The sequence below is a fragment of the Nannospalax galili genome, unplaced genomic scaffold (assembly GCF_000622305.1).
Source record: "Nannospalax galili isolate Female #2095 unplaced genomic scaffold, S.galili_v1.0 scaffold406, whole genome shotgun sequence".
Classification (NCBI taxonomy): Eukaryota; Metazoa; Chordata; class Mammalia; order Rodentia; family Spalacidae; genus Nannospalax; species Nannospalax galili.
In genome coordinates this window covers 8210216-8229027 of record NW_008357033.1, presented here as the reverse complement: position 1 = coordinate 8229027, position 18812 = coordinate 8210216, and the positions used below count along the sequence as shown (strand labels likewise).

Sequence of the window (18812 nt, the reverse complement as noted above, 5' to 3'; positions counted from 1 at the left end):
AATCACCATGGGCATCAAACCTGAAATGCCTTCCATGCTGTGGATGGGGCAAATGAAGCCAGGATTTGCTGAGTACCCCCGCTGGTTAGTGCAGAGGTCCATTCACACATCATGCTTTAATCAAGAATCCCCTGAGTGGCTGGGCTGGGCATTCATCACCTCAATGTGTATGGTACTACCCTTGACCAAAGGGGGAGACTGTCATGGCTACACACATGTGCTTCCTAGGAAAGCAGCTGCTCTTGAGTGAGTCTTGGGTGATGAAGGAAATAGCCTGCATAAAGGCCACATTACACAGGGACTATAGCAGCAGCTACACAGCCTAGGGTCTGATTCCAACATATGATAGACAAGTGTCATGAGACATAGCCCAGGAGACATAAGGTCAGCGCTTCTACTCCTGTGTTGTGTCATACAAGCCCAAGCACCACATCTGAGCACCAGGCCAGTACTGGGCATCCCCTCATGTTCATTCTCTCTCTCCCTCCCCATCCCTCTCAGTTTGTTGAAGTCGAAGGACAGATCACATCCTTGGTTGATCTTTACCCGTCCTTCCTAAGGAAGGGTTATCGTCGGGAAATCTTCATCGCCATCGTGTGTAGCATCAGCTACCTGCTGGGGCTGACGATGGTGACAGAGGTAGGTGACTGTTACCTTAGGCCTTCCCTTTCTTGTTAAGGATTTGATGCTCTGCCACGTCAGGGCCAGGAGCCTGGGGAGGGCACCTCTCACTGTATCCCCTTCAAGGACAGCCCAAATCTGTTCACCTCTCAAATGACCACCCACCTTTCCTTGCACCCCCTTTTTGAGTTGCTGTCTCCCGGAGGGCCTGGCACATGCCAGGGCATACGCTATTCACATAGGACAGCCATCATACTTCAAAATCAAAGAAGCCCAGAGGGAAAGGGAACTGGAAGGTCAAGGGCCTGAGGCAGCAGTGGCTGGACTTGTCTAGCCAGAGAAAGGATAGATAAGAGCCTGAGAAGTCTGACACACATACACCCCCAGTCCCCCCAGTGCATGCTCTCCTGCCCCCAGCACTTAATCTAGGAAAAGATTATCTCTCAGGCCTTCGCCACTTTTCCTTAACAGAAGGAGGAAATTTTTTTTGGAAGTGCTTTTTAAGGAAATAAAATCCCCTAAAAGTCAGAGCGCATCTCTTGCTGAGCAGCTGGTTTCCCTGGACTCAGCTACACTTGAAAGATTTCCTTTGTGTGCAGACTTCTGTAACCCTTTGTGTTGTTGCTAAACCATGTTTTCCTCCCCACCCCCATGTGTTTTGATTTGTCAAACTCGAAGTTGAACATCTTTTGAGATTTTTTTGTTTTTTTTTAATAGGGGCTTACACTGTAGCCCAGCTGGACTTGAACTCCTAACAGTTCTCCTACCTCAGCCTCCTGAGTTATTGTGAGTCACTACCCCTGGCCCTAAATATCTTTTTTTTTAATAGATGTATCTGGCCATCCTAGCTTTTGCCCATTTTAAAAAATTTCTTGTTGTTTTGCCAGAGCTCTTTGTATATGAAGGTAATCAGAACTCATATAACAAATTAACCACTGTTTTGGTTTTTTTTTTTCCTTCACAGGGTGGCATGTATGTGTTTCAACTCTTTGACTACTATGCAGCTAGCGGTGTATGCCTTTTGTGGGTTGCATTCTTTGAATGTTTTGTTATTGCCTGGATATATGGTGAGTATAGATATTGGTACATCCTTTCTCAAGTCGCTCCTTTGGTCTCTGCATTAAAGACTTGGGTGCAGAGAATTTAACAGGAAAGCTTTTCTTGCCTAGAATGTTCACTGGGGATGCCTCCACTAGCCACATCACAGATAATTCCAGTACTGAAGGCACAACGTGTGAACGTGTTTCTACAAATATGTTGTCATGCCAGAGTCTGTGACCCAGCAGTCATCTGTTATGACCTCTCAGATTGCCAGGGTTTACCACACTAGGATGTAGACTCTACCTAAGGTTTCTAACAAAAATGCACAGGCCCAGCTGCATTTGAGTTTCAGGCTCTCTTAGAAACACATTGCCATGCTTGCTGTGGAGATACTAGGATGGTTAGAGTCCCCTTTATGATCCTCATGACCCCTGCTGCATTGTACCTAGGGCCATGCTAGCTTTGGCCCCTGTGCCATCAGGTACCCACTACTTCTCTTACAGGCGGTGATAACTTCTATGACGGTATTGAGGACATGATTGGCTATCGGCCTGGGCCCTGGATGAAGTACAGCTGGGCTGTCATCACTCCAGTTCTCTGTGTTGTAAGTTCTGCCTTTGGGCACTTCCACCTTGTGTGTCTGTCAGTATCTGCTGGATGTGAGCCCTGATAAACCCAGTACTTAGGCGAGTAGGGGCTGGTTGCTCTGGGTTGCCTTGGTTAAGCAGGGTTTATGAAGGACCAGCAGGAGTTTGTGAGGCAGAGGAAACAAGGGCATTCCTGTTAAAGGAACCAGTGTGTATCTAGTGTGTATAATCCTGAGGACCCATGAGTGCATTGCTTTTTCACAATTGCTTCTGGAGCTCTCAAGCTCAGTGCAGATCACTGGGTAAGCCACATGCCTTTGGGGTATCAAGTAAAATGGTCGTATGCTCCAGCGTTTCTGTGGTGGGGTGGAGGTAGGGGCTGAGAGGACAGTCATAATAGGGATGCTCTAAGATCTCCCAGGGATAAGGATCTTCATAACAAGAGCCCAGGTCTTAAGGACACTCAGTCAGGCTATCCTCCCCTGCCACATGACTGTTCAGAGCCAATGCACCAGGGAGCCTAGTGTATAGGAAATCCCACCTGCACTGCTGTTCTTGGCCAGCACCTCAGGGAGTCCAGATGTCGTTTATGTGAGAATCAGTGCTAAGGGGTTAATGTGTCCCCTCCTCCATGGCCTCTACTCCTAGGCCGGAACAAGTCAACAGGCTGACTCACTTCCCTATCTGGGCCTCAGTTTCCCCACCTTTATAACAAGGACACCCCAAAATGGGATTTGCGTGGCATGTGATAGTCTAGAAGTCAATGAGTATGTTGCAGCTCCTGCCATGCATATCCTCACTAAAGTCAAAAGGCCTTGAACGGCGGCTGGTGGCCCGCCCCAGGCAGAAAGTGCCAGAAGAAGGCAGGGCCCTGTGGACTGCAAGTCCCTTGCCTTCACCCTGCACCACCGTCTCCTGTGAAACCCAGTTGTCCGGAAGAGTTGACTGTTTTCACCTGTGTCATCCCTGGGGGTGCCTCAACTGAAGAGGAAGAGAGAGTGAAGGCAGCCCTCAGAGCCACTCTCAAAGGCAAAGCTTTGCATAGACTTTGGCTTCAAGCCTTGACCCCCTGCCATTCAAGAGCCAGGATTAGGTCTATGCCCTGTCATTGGGGTCAGGCCTGGCACCCAGCATGAAGAGAGGCAGATGGCATTGGGGTGGCTGGTTTTTATCCAGGTCCTTAGAGTTGCACCAGGTGTTAAAGAAACAAGGGGAAGGAGCTGGAGAGGTGACTCAGTAGTTATGAGCATTGGCTGCTCTTGCAGGGGACCCGGGTTTGAGTTCCAGCACTCACATGGTGGCTAACAACCATCCATAACTCCAGTTCCAGAGGAATTTAACTCCCTCTTCTGACCTTTGGTGCACATTGCACAACACAGGTGCACTTACACACATGCAGGCAATACACTCATATACACAAAATAGAAATAGTGAATAAAATAGTTAAAAAAGAAAGAAACAGGGGAAAGAGTTGCACTGTAGAGGAAAGGTAAGTACACTGAATAGAGGCTCATAGCCATGTGATTTCTGGAAGAAAAAGTTGGAGCAGGGCCTGGGCAAGTAAGGCTGGAGCAGTGGAGTGAAGGGTAAGGTGATGGAGGAAAAGAGGACCAGGCAGAGAGAACAGCTTGTGCTAAGGCCCTGGGCACATGCCGAGGAGCCAGAAGGAGCCCTAAGGTGTGGGGACAGATGAGAAAAGGGTATTCATAGCTCTGGGACAGCATAGTTGGCATCTCAAAGGGTTTAGGAGTCACAAGCAAGCAACTTGGTCAGATTCATCCATAAGTCAAAGAAGGGCATGTGGCATAATGCCACCCCACCCAGCTTGTAAGGAGAGAGGCCCTACCCTAGATGAGGCCTGCACTGCCCTCGATGCGCCTCTGACCACCCTGTCCCTCCACAGGGCTGTTTCATCTTCTCTCTTGTCAAGTATGTACCCCTGACCTACAACAAAGTCTACGTGTACCCTGATTGGGCCATTGGACTGGGCTGGAGCCTGGCTCTGGCCTCCATGGTGTGCATCCCATTGGTCATCGTCATCCGCCTCTGCCGGACGGAGGGACCGCTCCGTGTGGTAAGAATGGAACAGGGGTTGGGGGGGTGCGTGTACATGTAGGCAATGAGAGACAGAGAGCAGCCGCTTGCTGTCTATGTGACTTTAAGCCAGATGATTGCCCTCTTTGAGTCTCAGGCTTCCCTCACCTCATGGAAGATCTGGGCAGGAGTGCTTGTGGGTAAACAAGGGCACTAGTCATTTGTGTAGAAGGCTTTGTCATGACATTTAGAGTGGACCGGTAGGCTAAGGAGGAGTACGAGGGGAATGTGGTCATGGTGTGGGGCGTGCAGGGACAGTGGCCAGCCTAGAGAGGGAACAGCAGCTTCACATGCCAAGCTAAAGGGCATGGGGCCTCAGTTCTGAGTTAGGACAGGAGACGGCTCTAGAGAGGAAGCCCCGTCCCCCCACACATCCCCTGCGTTGGGGTATGTGACTACCTCTGTCCCAGTCCCAGCTGCTGTGCTTGCCTGTCTCCCCATGGGACCCCTCCCTGCCCCCAGTCTCTTCAGGAATTCTTCCTACACTGCCAGACTCCAGGCCTGGCAGGCCCCAGCTCTTTCCACGAAATCCCTTTCTCAGAATCTCCTTTAACCTCTGTGCCTGGGCAGGCTCCAAGGCCCCATGGTTTTGTTCTGCTTTTATTATTCTCTTTTTTAAAAAAATCTGGAGCCAGGATGTCCTGGGGCCCTGGCTCTCCGATGAGCTGGCCCAGGCTTCCTCCTCTGGAGGGGCCTGTGTTAGCTGGGGAGAGGGGAAGAGAGGAGGCGCGGAGCCAGAGGGGGATGTGTACTGATCTGTCTGAGCCAGGAAGGTCCCTGAGACTTTCTTAGAGTATCAGGGATTAGGGACAGGACCGCAGGCCCCCAGCATTCAGCCAGAGCTCTGAATGGCCCTTTCAAGCTGAACACCGGGACCTCAGGATAGACAGATGGCGACAGCTACTGCTCTGAGCCCTCTAGGTGGCCCCTAGTCCCCTCTTCCAACCCAGGCCCCCATCCTAGAGGTCCATTGCCACTCAGGCAGGAAAAGTTAGTTTAGCATGCGGGGGGCCTCTAGAGGACTGTTCTATTAGTCAGCATTTGAAGCAGTCTCACTATTGGTTGGCAGGGGGGACTACCAAGCGGGTCACTAACTTGAGGTCCCTCTAAAGCCCAACTTTATTTAGAGACAGAGTCTTACTCTATAGATCAGGCTGGCCTGGAATTAACTGTAGCCCAGGTTGGCCTCAGCCTCTCGAGTGCTAGGGTTACAGATAAAAGCCCCAATGACTAGCTTAAAGGCTGATTTTTAAGAGACCAGTCCCAGCCACATGCACAGGTTTGTTCAGGGTGAGGTGATAGGGGAGGAAGGTGCAATGAGGGAGGTCTCTAAGGGCACCTGTCCAATTCCCCAACTAGAGAGAGCTATAGCTCACCTGAGGCAGCAGACAGACACCCTACCACCTGTCTGTCTTTCCCTAAGTGCCCTTGGGACTCCACCTGCACAGGCGTCCAAGTGACCCCCTGGCTTTGAGCTAGCTTGTGGCACACATGAATCCTCCCTACTCCAGGGTTCCAGACCAGGCTGAGCTTCCCTGGTAGATGGAGCCCAGATAGCTGCCAGTGCCCCACCCCCACTTGTTTTTGTGTGGCCCATTGCTCTGATGCATGGTGAATAGGCAGAGTTGAAGACCAGCAGGTAGGCCATGAGGGTGAGGAGGGCTGAGTTCACTGTTCCACAGCCACTCTGAACTCCACCAGCTATTGGAAGGGTGTGGCCCAGAGTCACTGAGTTCTTGTGGTTTTCCAAGAGAATGTGAAAATATGGATTCTCAAGTGGAATAATGTCACTTTTAATAAGCAACATCTTTTTAGTCCCTCAGCTGTGCAGGGGAGAACCCAGGGCCTCATGCATGCTGGCTTCAAGCAGCTTTTCCCATTGTAATATGCCAGAGATGAACCTAAATGCCTAGAAAGAGGACTTTTTCTTTTCTTTTCTTTCTTTCTGTTTTTTTTTTTTTTTCAACTGCTGACCCATTTCAGCCTGAGTAGACACTTGGCAGGAGATGGGCAGCAGGAGATGGGAGCTATTTCCAGCTCTGCCAGTGACTTCCTGGACTCTTGGAGAGAGCTCTTCCTTCTTCCATCAGTCACCACACTGAGGGGCCCAAGCACCATGCCCAAAAGATCTGAGAACACTCCCACAGTCTCCTCTCTGAAAGACCTGGCCACAGTGGGCACTGAACCACAAGACCTCAGGCCTGTGGGAGAACCAGAATGGGGGGTCTGTGTGGAGGTGTCTCAGGAAGAGAGGAAGGTGGGAGCCTTCGGATAGTTGGTTACCCAACCTTAGGACATACGGAGCTACAGAGACATGGCTGCTTCAAAAGTCAGAGAAACCTGGGGGGAAGGAACCGCAGGGACACCTGTGTCAGCACCACAGGAGAAAGAAGTCTGCATGTGGGGTTTGTGAGTCCCCCATCCCTAAACATGTAGCCTTAACAGCCTCATTCCTAGGCCTGGCAAGATCTTGGAAGTGCCTTAGTTCAATAAGTTCATTTCTCAAATTGAGGCCTAGAAAGAGTGGCTGTTTGTGGGATGCCACATAGTAAGCACCCTTGGGTAGAGGTAGGTGGGAATGGAGACCCAGGAAAGGGGCCACCTTCAGCCTCTCCTGATCCCTCCCCAATTTCTTTCTGCAGAGAATCAAGTACCTGCTGACCCCCAGGGAACCCAATCGCTGGGCTGTGGAGCGTGAGGGAGCCACTCCCTTTAATTCTCACTCGGCCCTCACTATGAACGGTGTGCTCATGAAACCTAGCCACGTGATCGTGGAGACCATGATGTGAGGTCGGGGCCACGGGCTGGGGCGCCGCTTTCCTGCTGTTTACTAACGTTAGATTCTCATAGGACCAGGTTTACAGAGCTTTATATTTGCACTAGGATTTTTTTTTGTCACAGAAAATGTTACTCTGTGTGTGTGTGTGTGTGTGTGTGTGTGTGTGTGTGTGTGTATCATGTGTGTTTTGTTTTGATTTGGGGATATTTTGTACAAAAAGAAAACCCACAGGCCAATGTCCTGGGGAAAGAATGAACTTTCATATTGAATTCGATGTATTTTATGGGAACTTGGTAAATTTTTCTTTGTATTTTTTTTTACATATAATTATATATACTTAGAGACTGCCATATACTATTACCACTTGAATCAATCTTCTTGCCAGCAATAGATCTCATTTTCAAAAGCAATTCTTCGGTGCTTACGTAGCTGGCAGAAAGTTCTGCCCAAAAAAAGAAAGGAAGGAAGGAAGGAAGGAAGGAAGGAAGGAAGGAAGGAAGGAAGGAAAGAAGGAAAACAAATGTTGGGTGGACTTTTCCTATGATGGCTGATGCATCTTAAAGGTATAGTTCCTTCTGAACTGGTTCTTGTGGAAGAACAAAACCAAGGAGAAGGGGCCCCAATAGCCTCTGAACAGACCTGAGGGGCAGGAGGGAGCAAGACTGTGGAGACCCCCTCACTCTTTGTCTCAACCAATAAGAAAGATGCCAAAATGATAACCCTGCCCTGAAGGATCAACTCCAAGAGAAGCCGAAGCTATCGCACCAGGGCCAATATCCCACCTTTTATCTTGAGATGGAGGGTGGATAGTCAGTGGGACTGTTTGAACCACAGTGGGACTCAGAACAGTGAGAAGGCTGGTAAGAATGGGACTCAGGTCTGGGAGCCTCCAGAGGCTTGAAAGAGGTAATGGGGCATTCAATGGTAGAGACCTGAGGCCAACCATATAGCTGGGGCTTTGGAATCAGTATAACACACAGGAAGGCCTGTTGTATTTAAGTGGTGGCATAGCTGGTGGGCTCAGGGCATTCCACAAGCAGAATGCATGTAGTGATGAGGGCCAGGTAGGAGGCCAGTGGACCAAAGGATACAGCAGTTCAAGAGTATGGGTGTACTCAGCTGGCGAGCATACCCCAGGAAGGGCACTTTTCTTTCTTGCCTCTTGACAAACTCTTGCTAAAGATGCCACTCCAGAGCCACCCAGCACTCAGCAGGGAATGCTGAGTGGCTCTTGAGGTTGGATCTTGGATTCAAGTTCAGGCACACAGCTAACTTGTTTCTAAGCCACTGCAGTAGCTATGGACAGGCATTCCTCCCTAGGGACAAAGAAAAGGCAAAAGAAAGCTTTGTAGATAGAGGTTGTCACAGAGGCTGACATCCCAGAGGTTAGGCTGGTTGGTACCTGAGAGTTGGCTGACCAAGGTTCAGTCAGGACTGTTCGCTGGACCAGGAGAGGGCACTACACCTTTACAGTGCACAGCACAGTCATACCTCCACCCCAGCTTCTGCTGGGCCCAGCCGTGCCACCTGAACTGTCACTTCCAGGTTCATAGTGGAAGCAAAACATGAACATTGTCACGCACAAAGACAGGGACTGCCTGCAGGGTTGTGCAGAGTGGAGTCTGGCTTTAGCTTTCCAGAGCTGGGGCGCTCAGAATCCTGGAACCCCTCCCTCTCAGGTATGGGGGTCGGGGAGTCTTTGGTTTCCCCTGAAGGGGCAATTCTGAACCTCTTGTCTTTGACAAGTATGCACATTTTCCTGTCTCTGAAGCTCTGTACTCTGCCAAGTGGCCCTCTAGTCCTCTTCCAGCAAGTGGTTGTTGATTCAGCCACCCCTGATTCTATGTGTTCCTAGTTTCCTGTGTATTTATGGTCACTTTCGTGTTGATTTGAGTGTTGTTTGTTCCCCCCCAATTTTACAAAGTTGCTGTGTGACCTGTTTTTCTTTTGTCTTATGGAACTTTAGTAAAGTAACCACTGTGGGTGATTGAACCCAGGTGACATGTATGGGAGAGGGGGCTTGGTCAGCTGCGGCAGCCTGAACTTGTGGTTATGCCAATCTATGCTTCCCTCTCAGGCAAGCCTTCAGTATTTTAGGTTGATGGACACCATTCTGGAACAGGGCCTGAGGAAGGCCTCCTCATCATTCCCAGATCAAATTCTACACCAAAGACACAAGCAGACCAAGTCCCCAGGTCCCGCCTAGATGGAAGGTCAGCCGCTCCCCAAGCCCACTCCCCCACAGTGTTCCCACCTGTCTTCGATCCCAGTCCCTTCCACCCAGTCCCTGGCCCTGACACATTGTTGTGATGCTTGTCTTTCCATGTCTGCATGTAAGTAACATTTTTGAAGTAGAGCTCATGACTCTGGTCCACCTGCCCCTTGGAGAGAGGGCCAAGCTGTCCACCCATGCTTGCCTGGGACAGGCCAGATTCTGACACCCACATGTAGCCCTGCCTGCCACACCTGGTGAACAGCATGGAAGGCCACTGAGGGCCCCCATCCAATGCACTAGCTGTAAACAGGGAAACTGAGGCCTAGGGCAGGGGAGACTCTGGTATTACAAGCTGTGAGTGGAACCTGGCACTGCAAGTCAGCTGTAGCTACAGGTTCTCCAGGGTGTGGGCAGTGAGTAAGGAGGACCAGGATGATGCCCCTCTCCCCCATCACCTTTCCTGATAACCAAAGTTCAGACTGATCAGGGTCCCCTACCCACTGCTCAGGGCACAGACAGCAGCATGCCACTCTCTGCCCATCCTCACTCCAGCCCACACTGCCCTCTCTTCCTCCCCAAACTCCCTGGGAGCTAGAAATTGAGACCCCTACCTGCACCACAAGAAACAGGCCTGGGCTTCGGCAGGGTGTAAGGACAGGCCTGTGGCCTCCGTGCAGTCTTTAGGCCATGCCAGAAGCAGCCTGAGAGGACTTCCCTCTTAGGAAGATCATGAGGAGTGCTTCCTCTGGGCCTCTGGCCCTAGTCCCCACCCCAGCTCCCTAACACATCCTACAAGACTATGGTGAAGCCAGGGGAGAGCAGCATGTGTCCCCTCTGTCCAGCAGGGGGCACTCTGTATCACGGAGCAGTGATACAAAAAACGCCATGGTCCACCGCATTCCAGCCCTGGGTCTCCTGATGGAGCAGTGCTCCTGCAGCCAGTCTACACAGTCCAAGGGCAGAAGCAGTGTCCGCTCTCCAAGACACAGACACAAGCCAGGAAGGCACCCAAGAAAAAGCCCCTCATGGCCCCAACCAGCTCTGAGACCCTATCCCTACGAATGCTGTAAATACCTCTGTGTGCACAGACCCCACCTCCCCAGTGAAGTCCAAACCACACACAAAACAAAGCCCAGATACCCCAGGGTGGACAGGGGGCATTGGAAGCCAAAAGCCACACTCCCACCTCCTCTCCTTCCAGCTGACCCCTCAGTAGTCTGGTTCCACAGGAAGCTGGTTTTCAATGTTCTCTGGGGAGGGGGCATCACCACAGGCATGCTTTGGCCTGTTCCCCAAAGGACAGAGCATCTTGTTATGTATTTGGCTTAAAAATGAGATGATAGCTCCATTTAAAAACAAAAAACAAAAAACAATCTTTCCAATTCCTAACTGTGACTGTATTTAGCACAAGAGAAAAGCTGAGAACCTGGGGTTTGCCGCCTTCAGAAAGATGTCTGGGTCATCAGGACATTTTTTAAAACTTTGAAATATTTTTAAGATATTTTAAACTTTTGTAAAAAACAAAAAACAAAACAAAAAAAAAAAAGGAAAGAAAACTTGAAACCAACCGACAGGGGGAGGAGGGAGGAATATTCATATTTGAAGGATCCTTGGCCTGTAATTCAGTCTCGCAGTATACAAGCTCTGTGTATTGATGTTTCATGATATGGACCCTGTATTTTGCAGGGCTTTGTCTTTTTTCTCTTTTGCTTTTTAGATGAGTATGTATATTCATATTTTAAATTCATCTTTGCTTTTTTTAGAGGAGTTTATAATCACCTTGTAACACAACAATAAACATTTCCTTTTTAAAATCCAAGAATGTGTGGTGTGTTTTGGCATAGCAGGTTTGCCTCTGCTTTGGCAAGCTCTTTACAGTTTATAAGGGGCCTTCACTGGGGAGCTCTTGCTTATCTTCCAGAGGACCTGAGTTCAATTCCCAGCACCCAAGTCAGGCTGCTCACAACCAACTATAACTCTAGCTCTAGGAGATCTGATGCCCTCTTCTGGTCTCCACACCCAGGTAGCATATAGACACACATATACACATAAATAAAAATAAATCTTTAAACAAAAAGGCCTTTAGTTCAACCTTGGATGGTCCTCAAAGGGGCTAAATACCCCTTATCCGAAGTGCTTGGGAATAGAGCTGAAATCTTAGAGAATTTTCATATGCAGAGTGATCTGCCTTGGCAGTGAGGCCCATGGCTAAACACAAAATCCCGTTGTTAAAATGCATTATCTGCACAGCCTGGAGATAGTTGTGTATGACATTTTTAGCCCACATGTGTGGTGTGTATTCATGCACATGGAGGCCAAAGTCCGACCCCAGGCGCCCTTCCTCAGCAGCCATCATATTGTGTTTTGTTTATGTTTGGTTTTGTTTTTTGAGACAGGGTCTCACTATGCAGCTCTGGCTGGCCTAGAACCAGCTATGTAGACCAGGCTGGTCTCACAGGGATCTGCTTGCCTCTGCCTCATGAGTTCTGGGATTAGCCTCTTAGGCCACCACACTCAACCTTCACACTCTTTTTGATGGCCTCTATCTGCCTCTGTCCCTCCATGTGTCTTGGCTGTTTGGCTTGTGTTCAGATCCCGGCTTCATCCCATGTGCCTTCAAGCAAGTTACTTAGCCTCGCTGTGCCTTGGTTCCCCCTCTATAATATAGTAATTATACAATCCACCTCTGAAGGCTGGGAGGATCCCACAGTTCTTACAAAGTGTTTAGAACAGTGCTTTGCACGTGGGCTATGTGAATGATACCCTTACTCTTACCTGTTTACTACTCCCACTCCCCAAGACAGTGAGTTGACATCCTCACAGAGCTGCAAGTCCCCACCAACCGCAACTCATGGTGGCTGACCCCACTCTCTGGACCCCAGAACCAGCCAGGCTCACCTTGCCCTGGTGCCCTCTGGAGATGTGGGTGCAGTAGCCAGACTTCCAGGCTACCCACCTGGCCCCCTCTCCACCAAGGCTGAAGAGGTTCTAACCACCTCCCTTGCACAGACCAAGAGCCACCCCACCTCAGTCTAGTTTCCAGTGTCCTATCCTTTGTGGGCCCTAGAACCTGCCAAGTTCATTCATACTACAGGGCCTTTGCATTTGTGCCCCCAGCCTGGAACACTTCCTCCAGCTCACTACAGGGCTGGCTCCTGTCCTGTAGTTCTTATTGTGGATGTCACCCCAGAGACGCCCTTCTGGGCTGCCATCCTCAGCCCAGCCACTCTGTTCAATAGGTAGTTTTCTTCATTGCCCTTTGTGCCTTCTGAGGCAACTCTTTATGACACGGTCTTCATTACAATGTGTGGATAGGACCTCTGTCCGTCTGCTTAGGTTGTATGTTCAGAGGGCCATGTGATGTGGGGCAAACAGTCAACTTTTGGAATGAATCAGTGAATGAACGAATGCCAGCCTATTGTTTTTTAAAAAGCAAACAACCTACTCAGTGCATTGAACTGATTTTATTAGAAATTCATCCCAGGAGCACTCACTTCCCCCACTCACTGTGATGCCTGGTGGGACAAAGATTTACATGTGGACCCCAGACAGACCAGGAACAGTCTGTACAACGGAGCCGTGGGTGGGTTGTGCTTCCCAGGAACCCTAAGAAAACCCACGTAGAAAAATACTTTACAAGGAATATGTTCTAACTCAGCCAGAGAAAAATACAGCTCTGGGGTGGGGGATGAGTCACAGGGAACATTCTCAAAATGCATAGGCAGGCAGGACACCGGCTGGGGTGGGGGCAGGGGATGTCAGTGTGGGATGAACACCCCCCAGGAAGAGCCAGGGGGGCTATTGCATATGAGGCCACTGGCCATGGCCAGGAGGTCCACCCGCTTGGCCATGTTGCATATGTCTTGAAGGATGGCAGAGCCTCAGCCCAAGGGAAGGGAAGGGGTTGAGTGCTTGCAGTTTCCCAGCCTGGAGTCCTTGAATGAAATGAAGATTTCCCAAGCCTAGAGGCCCTGAGAGTCCAGTTCACACATACCGGAAGCCCAGGGAAGCTGAGCCAACTGCCTAAGGTCACACAGCAGCAGCTTCTGGCAGCCAGGAGTTACCTTTCTATTATGCCATTCTCCTGCCCTCAAAGCTGAGGGTTTTGGCTTCTGTTTGGTGCCCTGATGGGTGGGCAATGCCCTTTTACCCTGGGGCGATGAAAACACAGGTGCTAGGTAACATGGACCCAGGCACCAAGGACCCAGAGAAGCCCTCATGAGGGGCAGGGACGCAAAGGAGAGGAAGAGCTGAGGTGGAGATAGCCCTGTATCTTCTCAAACCCACCTGACTGTCCAGAGGGGGAATATGACTCAGGGGGGATAACACAGTCAAGCAAGGAGTCAGGGGGATAGGGCGGTTTCTCCCTCCATTTGTTCTCTTGAGAATGATGTGCTTTTCTGTCCTAAGTTGCAAGGGCAGAGGGGGGGGTAGGGTAGGAGTGGAGGCCCCCGTTTCCTTGAGACCTTGAACTGGGCAGAGCCAGTCCCCAGATCAGCCCAGACCACCAGGAGGAGACTTGTGCCTTGTTCAAAGCTGAAAGAATCCTGCTCTCTAGAGACAGAGAAAACCTGCGTTAAGGGGTGCCGACACCTCCAGCTATAAAGTGGGAGCTTCCTTGGATGGCCCTTTTGGACGCTGTTCCCTCTTGTTCTTCAGCTGGTCTGTCTCCAGCTCAGCTTCTCTCTTTCTCCCATCCCCCTCCTGCCCCCTTGAGGTCATTGGCAGAGCTGTATCACCTGGTGCCTCTAATTGCTTCCATGGTTTTCCATCTTTGTTGGAATGGCAGGTGAATGGATGCTCTTGGGCCTTTCATCCCCAGGTAGTACTCTCCTATGAAGGGGACCTGGGCTGAGGGGGTGTGTGTAGCAGGAGGGTTGATGGCCACAGCCCTGCTCCGGGGTCCAGAACCACTGACCTAAAGAAAGGGGCCATCATTTTCTGGCACTCTAGATGCCCTGCTCAGGGTCTCCCAGTGGGGATGCTGGAAGCCAGAGACTCTCAGAACACCAGGACTCTGGAAGAAGGAGGGTACTGCTTCTGCTGTGCCATAGCCTTCCTGGTGTCAGGAGCCCTGTGTGATTTTGCTCTGCCTGTGTAGCTGCTTATCACTGAATGTCTCCTGCTGGAGTCCAGTCCAACTCCTGCTTGTTCACCTCCTGGGATGGGGAGCTCACTCCTCACTGGCAGTTCATTCCAGCTCCCACACTGAGCGGGACTGATCCCACTCCTGGTGCCACTCTGCAGTGACCCTACAGGAATATGAGGAAATCCCAGCCTCTCTCCTGGCTGAACAGCAAAACTGACTCTTTTTGGGAGGGGTCCCTCAGAGCACCTTGGAGATCCAACTTGAAGATGCCACTCTGTCCCAGGTGTGGAATCTGCAGACTCACAGTAGATGAGTGGGGGCCACTCCTCCAACTGAGCTGATTTCAAAGCATCCGGGGACTGCTGGGACCTGGTGCTCGGGGGGTCCGGCGGCTTTGTGCCAGTGGGTTGCGGCTGACGACAAGTTCTAGGATGTCCCCTGCCTCTGCCAGGAGCGGGACGGCCAGGCAACAGTCGAAGTCCCGAGTACGAACGTGATTGACCTGCACAGTAAGCACATAGCAGAGGGACAGAGTCCTTGTAAACAAAAGTTCCAGAGGAGAGCTTCAATTGTGGAGAAGTTGGGATGTTGTAGGATCCAGAGCCCAGTTACTATGGGTCCTATGAATAGCCATTCTTTGCTCATGTCTGTGTCTGACCTCACATCTCTGCAACTGTCAAGGGAAGCCTCTTGGGATGTATTAACAGACCACTAGCTTCCACCAACTCAAAAGCTAAGAATGTTGTCAGAACCCTATAGCAGAGATTTCCATGCTTTGCTGTAACCTGCCTACCTGATGTTTCCACCAATGCATTTAAAAACTGCATCGATTTATGACTTTCTTTGCTCCATTGCTATGAAAGCCTCGTGAAACTGTTATCACATTGGACTGTGGTATTTAGGACAACTTGAATCGGTGTTCCCGGCCATCACTACTCTTATTTGGCTCCAGAATAAACTCTCATCCCCTTTGAGGTGAGAGCTGTGTTTTGTTTTCTGTTGGCACTTTGACAGGTGTCATTTCAGGTATGATTTCCTGAAATGTGGTACTGCTCTTGTCCAGACATAGGGGCATCTGATGCTCACACAGGGAGGAAGCCACTCTTCATTCTTTTCTAGTCCTTGTCATCAAACAAAAATTCTGTATTACCTGCAGGAGCCTGTCAAAGGGCCGCAGTCCTCCACGCTGGGCTGGCCCATCCACACGCACAGTGTGGACATAGACACCCTTCTCCAGGAGTCCATCTGAGACACTGAAGCCAAAGTCATTCCGCACTGGGTCCTTGTGCAGGGTCACCTGGGGAGAGGAGAGGGTGACTTTTGCCCCAACTCCCACTGTGTCCCTGGAATCCAGACCGAGCTTGCTGGCCTGCTACACCCCAGGCTATCCTCAGCTGCCTGCTGGGCCTATGCCCAGTGGCATGCTCCTTGCCATGAGCATCCTGCAGGTCCCAGTGTTCAGGCACTGTGGGGTCCTTTAGAAAGATAAGCAAATAAATACTCGGCTTTGGCCACCCTGGGTGAACCCTTGTCTGGAGGTGTGACCTGCTATCTTGGTTCTTATAGATCTACATACAACTGGCAAGAGATGCCTCAGGCCCTGGTGGGGAAAGGTGGTATCTGTCATTTGCCTATACAGTGACAGGCAGAGTAGTCTCTGCAGGGGACCAGCGCTGAGCCCTGTGTTCAATGTCATGGGATGTGCACAGAACCTGTACACGTCCTCCTGTGTGCTTGTCGTCTCCAGAGGACTTCTGAGACCAAATTCAAAGTCAGTGTTAAGTAGATGGTTTACTCTGCATTGCTCAGGGAATGGTGTCCAAAGTCGGCCCTTATATAGGTTGTTTTTCCTGAATATGTTTGTGCTATGATTGGCTGACTGAATGCAGAACCTGTAGGGAGGGAGGGTTAACTGTTTAGACACATTTCCATACAGGTAATGTAACCTTTATGTATGTGTATATGAGCTTGTAAACATAAATACTTGTATAGCCCTGGATATGTGTAGAGATAACAAGTTTACGTAAAGAAACGTGACTTGCATATCACAAGTATGCACATGGGATATGTGAGGGCATAATTACTCAAGTGATGAGTCCTGGCAAATGTAACCTAGAACAAAACTCTGTCTTGTGATGGAGAATAAAACCCAAAGTGGTGGGGATCCCAGAATCCCAAGCAGGTCCTCCTGGCACCAGGCCTCAGATCCAGTCCTCCCCCTGGTGCTCACCCCTAGTGCCTGCTCTTGGCCCCTGCCCCTGGCACCCACCCTGTGCATCTCCAGGGGCGTCGGCAGCATCAGCTCCTGCAGGTCTTCAGGGGATGCTTGGACCTCCCGGCTCCTGTGCCAGGGCCGGGAGCCAGGCCTGCCATCCTGGGCCACACTCTGCACAGTGCCTGTCATGATGGAGGCCTGTGGGGACAGAGCTGTCACTGATGTCCACTCACTCCCTCCATCAGGCTGTCAAGCAGCCATCAGGTCACATGGGTAACAGAGCATGCCGTCCCCCACACCCCCTACCCAGGGTAACCAATCACAGGATCTGAACAAAAGCCTGGCGATCAGACATGAGCCCTTTTTTTCTGTTTTACAGACAAGCAAACAGGCTTAGTGGGAGGATGTGAACTCAGAGTGTGGCTCCACAGTCAGAGCTCTGAGCCTCGCAGCTCAGACCAGAACATGGAAAGAGAGAGCCTAGGACAAGGAGAGGTGTCAGTGACACCTCCAAAGCTGAGCTCTGAAAGGAGAGGAGGGAATGGGGCAAGAGTGTCACCGGAAGAGGGCATGCTTCAAAACTGCATTATGGGGAAGCCACATGGCTAGGCACAGGGGCAAGGGGTGGGGGCATGGGATGAACCTAGAGGGCAAGGGTCTTACAGCCCCCTAGACCCTACAGCAAGGATATGGACTTTTTACAAAAGGGAAATCCTGGAGAATGTAATTGGTGGAGAAGGTAACATGAACAAATATGTGGATTTAGGGGGGATGAAGGGTGAGATGGACCTGGTGGGAGCATAGAGTTGTCCAGCCAAAAGAAAAAGGGCTGTGGGTGGGCTGAGGTGAGGGGCAGAGTCAGAAGTGGCCAGCACAGGAGCTGAGAGTAGCATCACATTCAGACAGCCACAGACCACATGGGTGGGGATGCAGAGGTACTAGGATGGGAAGACAGAACTCTTCTATGTGCTATTCAGTTTCCTAGGTACACAGGTATCTCTCCGGCCTAGAAATTTCTCTCTTTGTGTCCATCATGGTATCTGAGTTTCTACAGTGTCTAGTTCTGGCACTGCTATTCCTCCCAGGGGAAGGCAGACTTTGGAAGCAATTGTCTGAAGGCCAGCCATGCTGTCAGGAAGGAGAGGAGGAGGGAGACAGGAGCACAGAGAAGACCTCAGAAGAGTAGGCACAGGTGCCTTTTGCATACCTTACAACTGGTCCTCACCTCCCAGAGAGTCAGAGTCCAGCAGGAAAGATCAGAGACTAGTGATCTTGGAGTAAGATAGTCATTAGCCAGGAGAAGGCTGAGAAGATGACTCAGTGGGAAAAGTGCTTTACACACAAGCATGAGGACCTGAGGGTTCTTAGAGCCGATGTCAAAACTGGGCATGGCAGTGTGCATCTGTAATCTCAGAACTGGAGGATGGAGGGGATGAAGAGATGGTTCAGCAGTTAAGAGCACTGGCTGTTCTTACAGAGGACCAGAGCTCAGTTCCCAGCATTCGCATGACAGCTAACAAATCATCAGTAACTCCAGTTCCAGGGGATCTGATGCCCTCTTCTGACCTCCATGGGCATTGCATACATGTGGTGCACATACATACATGCTGGTAAAATACTTGTACACATAAAATAAAAGTAAGTAAGTCGCTCCTAGCCTGCACTACTATCCTCAGGCCTCTTGGGGTAAGTCTACAGCGCAGCTCTCCACGCCGGGACTCCCTAAGCCTCATTCACCCTTCCATCCCCCCCCCTCGCCATTCTATACTCCTAGTTTGAGCCCTGAGCCACCCCTAGTCTTGGGGCCCCAGACACCTGGGGAACCAATACTTCTTCCTGACCCTTCTCACCCAGAGCAACGCAGTCCCTTTCTTGGGCTTCAGGAGCACCACTTCTGGTCCTGGCCCCGCCCTCACCTCTCGCTGGTTCCCTGGGCCTGCACCACCAGCTAACTCTCCTAGCCTGCACTACTATCCTCAGGCCTCTTGGGGTAAGTCTATAACGCAGCTCTCTGCGCCGGGACTCCCTAAGCCACATTCACCCTTCCATCCCCCCCGCCTCGCCCTTCTATACTCCTAGTTTTAGCCCTGCGCCATTCCTAGTCTTGGGGCCCCAGACACCTGGGGAACCAATACTGCTTCCTGACCCTTCTCACCCAGAGCAACCCACTC

The 18812-nt window shown here is 50.7% G+C and overlaps 2 protein-coding genes across 3 annotated transcripts in view; one reads left to right on the top strand and one right to left on the bottom strand.

The window, feature by feature from the left end:
• Positions 1 to 10904, top strand: part of Slc6a6 (solute carrier family 6 member 6) — an 84831-nt gene extending 73927 nt beyond the window's left edge. For both annotated transcript variants that reach the window (XM_029557030.1, XM_008854936.3), the window contains exons 11-15: positions 502 to 639; positions 1586 to 1688; positions 2166 to 2266; positions 4153 to 4323; positions 6986 to 10904. In XM_029557030.1, coding sequence (XP_029412890.1) covers positions 502 to 639; positions 1586 to 1688; positions 2166 to 2266; positions 4153 to 4323; positions 6986 to 7132 — 660 coding nt within the window. In that variant the 3' untranslated portion in view covers positions 7133 to 10904. The remainder of the gene's footprint in view (positions 1 to 501; positions 640 to 1585; positions 1689 to 2165; positions 2267 to 4152; positions 4324 to 6985) is intronic.
• Positions 10905 to 12793: 1889 nt separating this feature from the next.
• The window catches only part of Grip2 (glutamate receptor interacting protein 2), a gene marked incomplete at its 5' end in the record, with an annotated part of 86125 nt that continues 80106 nt past the window's right edge, over positions 12794 to 18812 (bottom strand). Inside the window, 3 exons of the mRNA XM_008854954.3 lie at positions 12794 to 14928; positions 15577 to 15723; positions 16696 to 16839. Of these exons, the coding sequence (XP_008853176.2) occupies positions 14770 to 14928; positions 15577 to 15723; positions 16696 to 16839 (450 nt within the window). The remainder of the gene's footprint in view (positions 14929 to 15576; positions 15724 to 16695; positions 16840 to 18812) is intronic.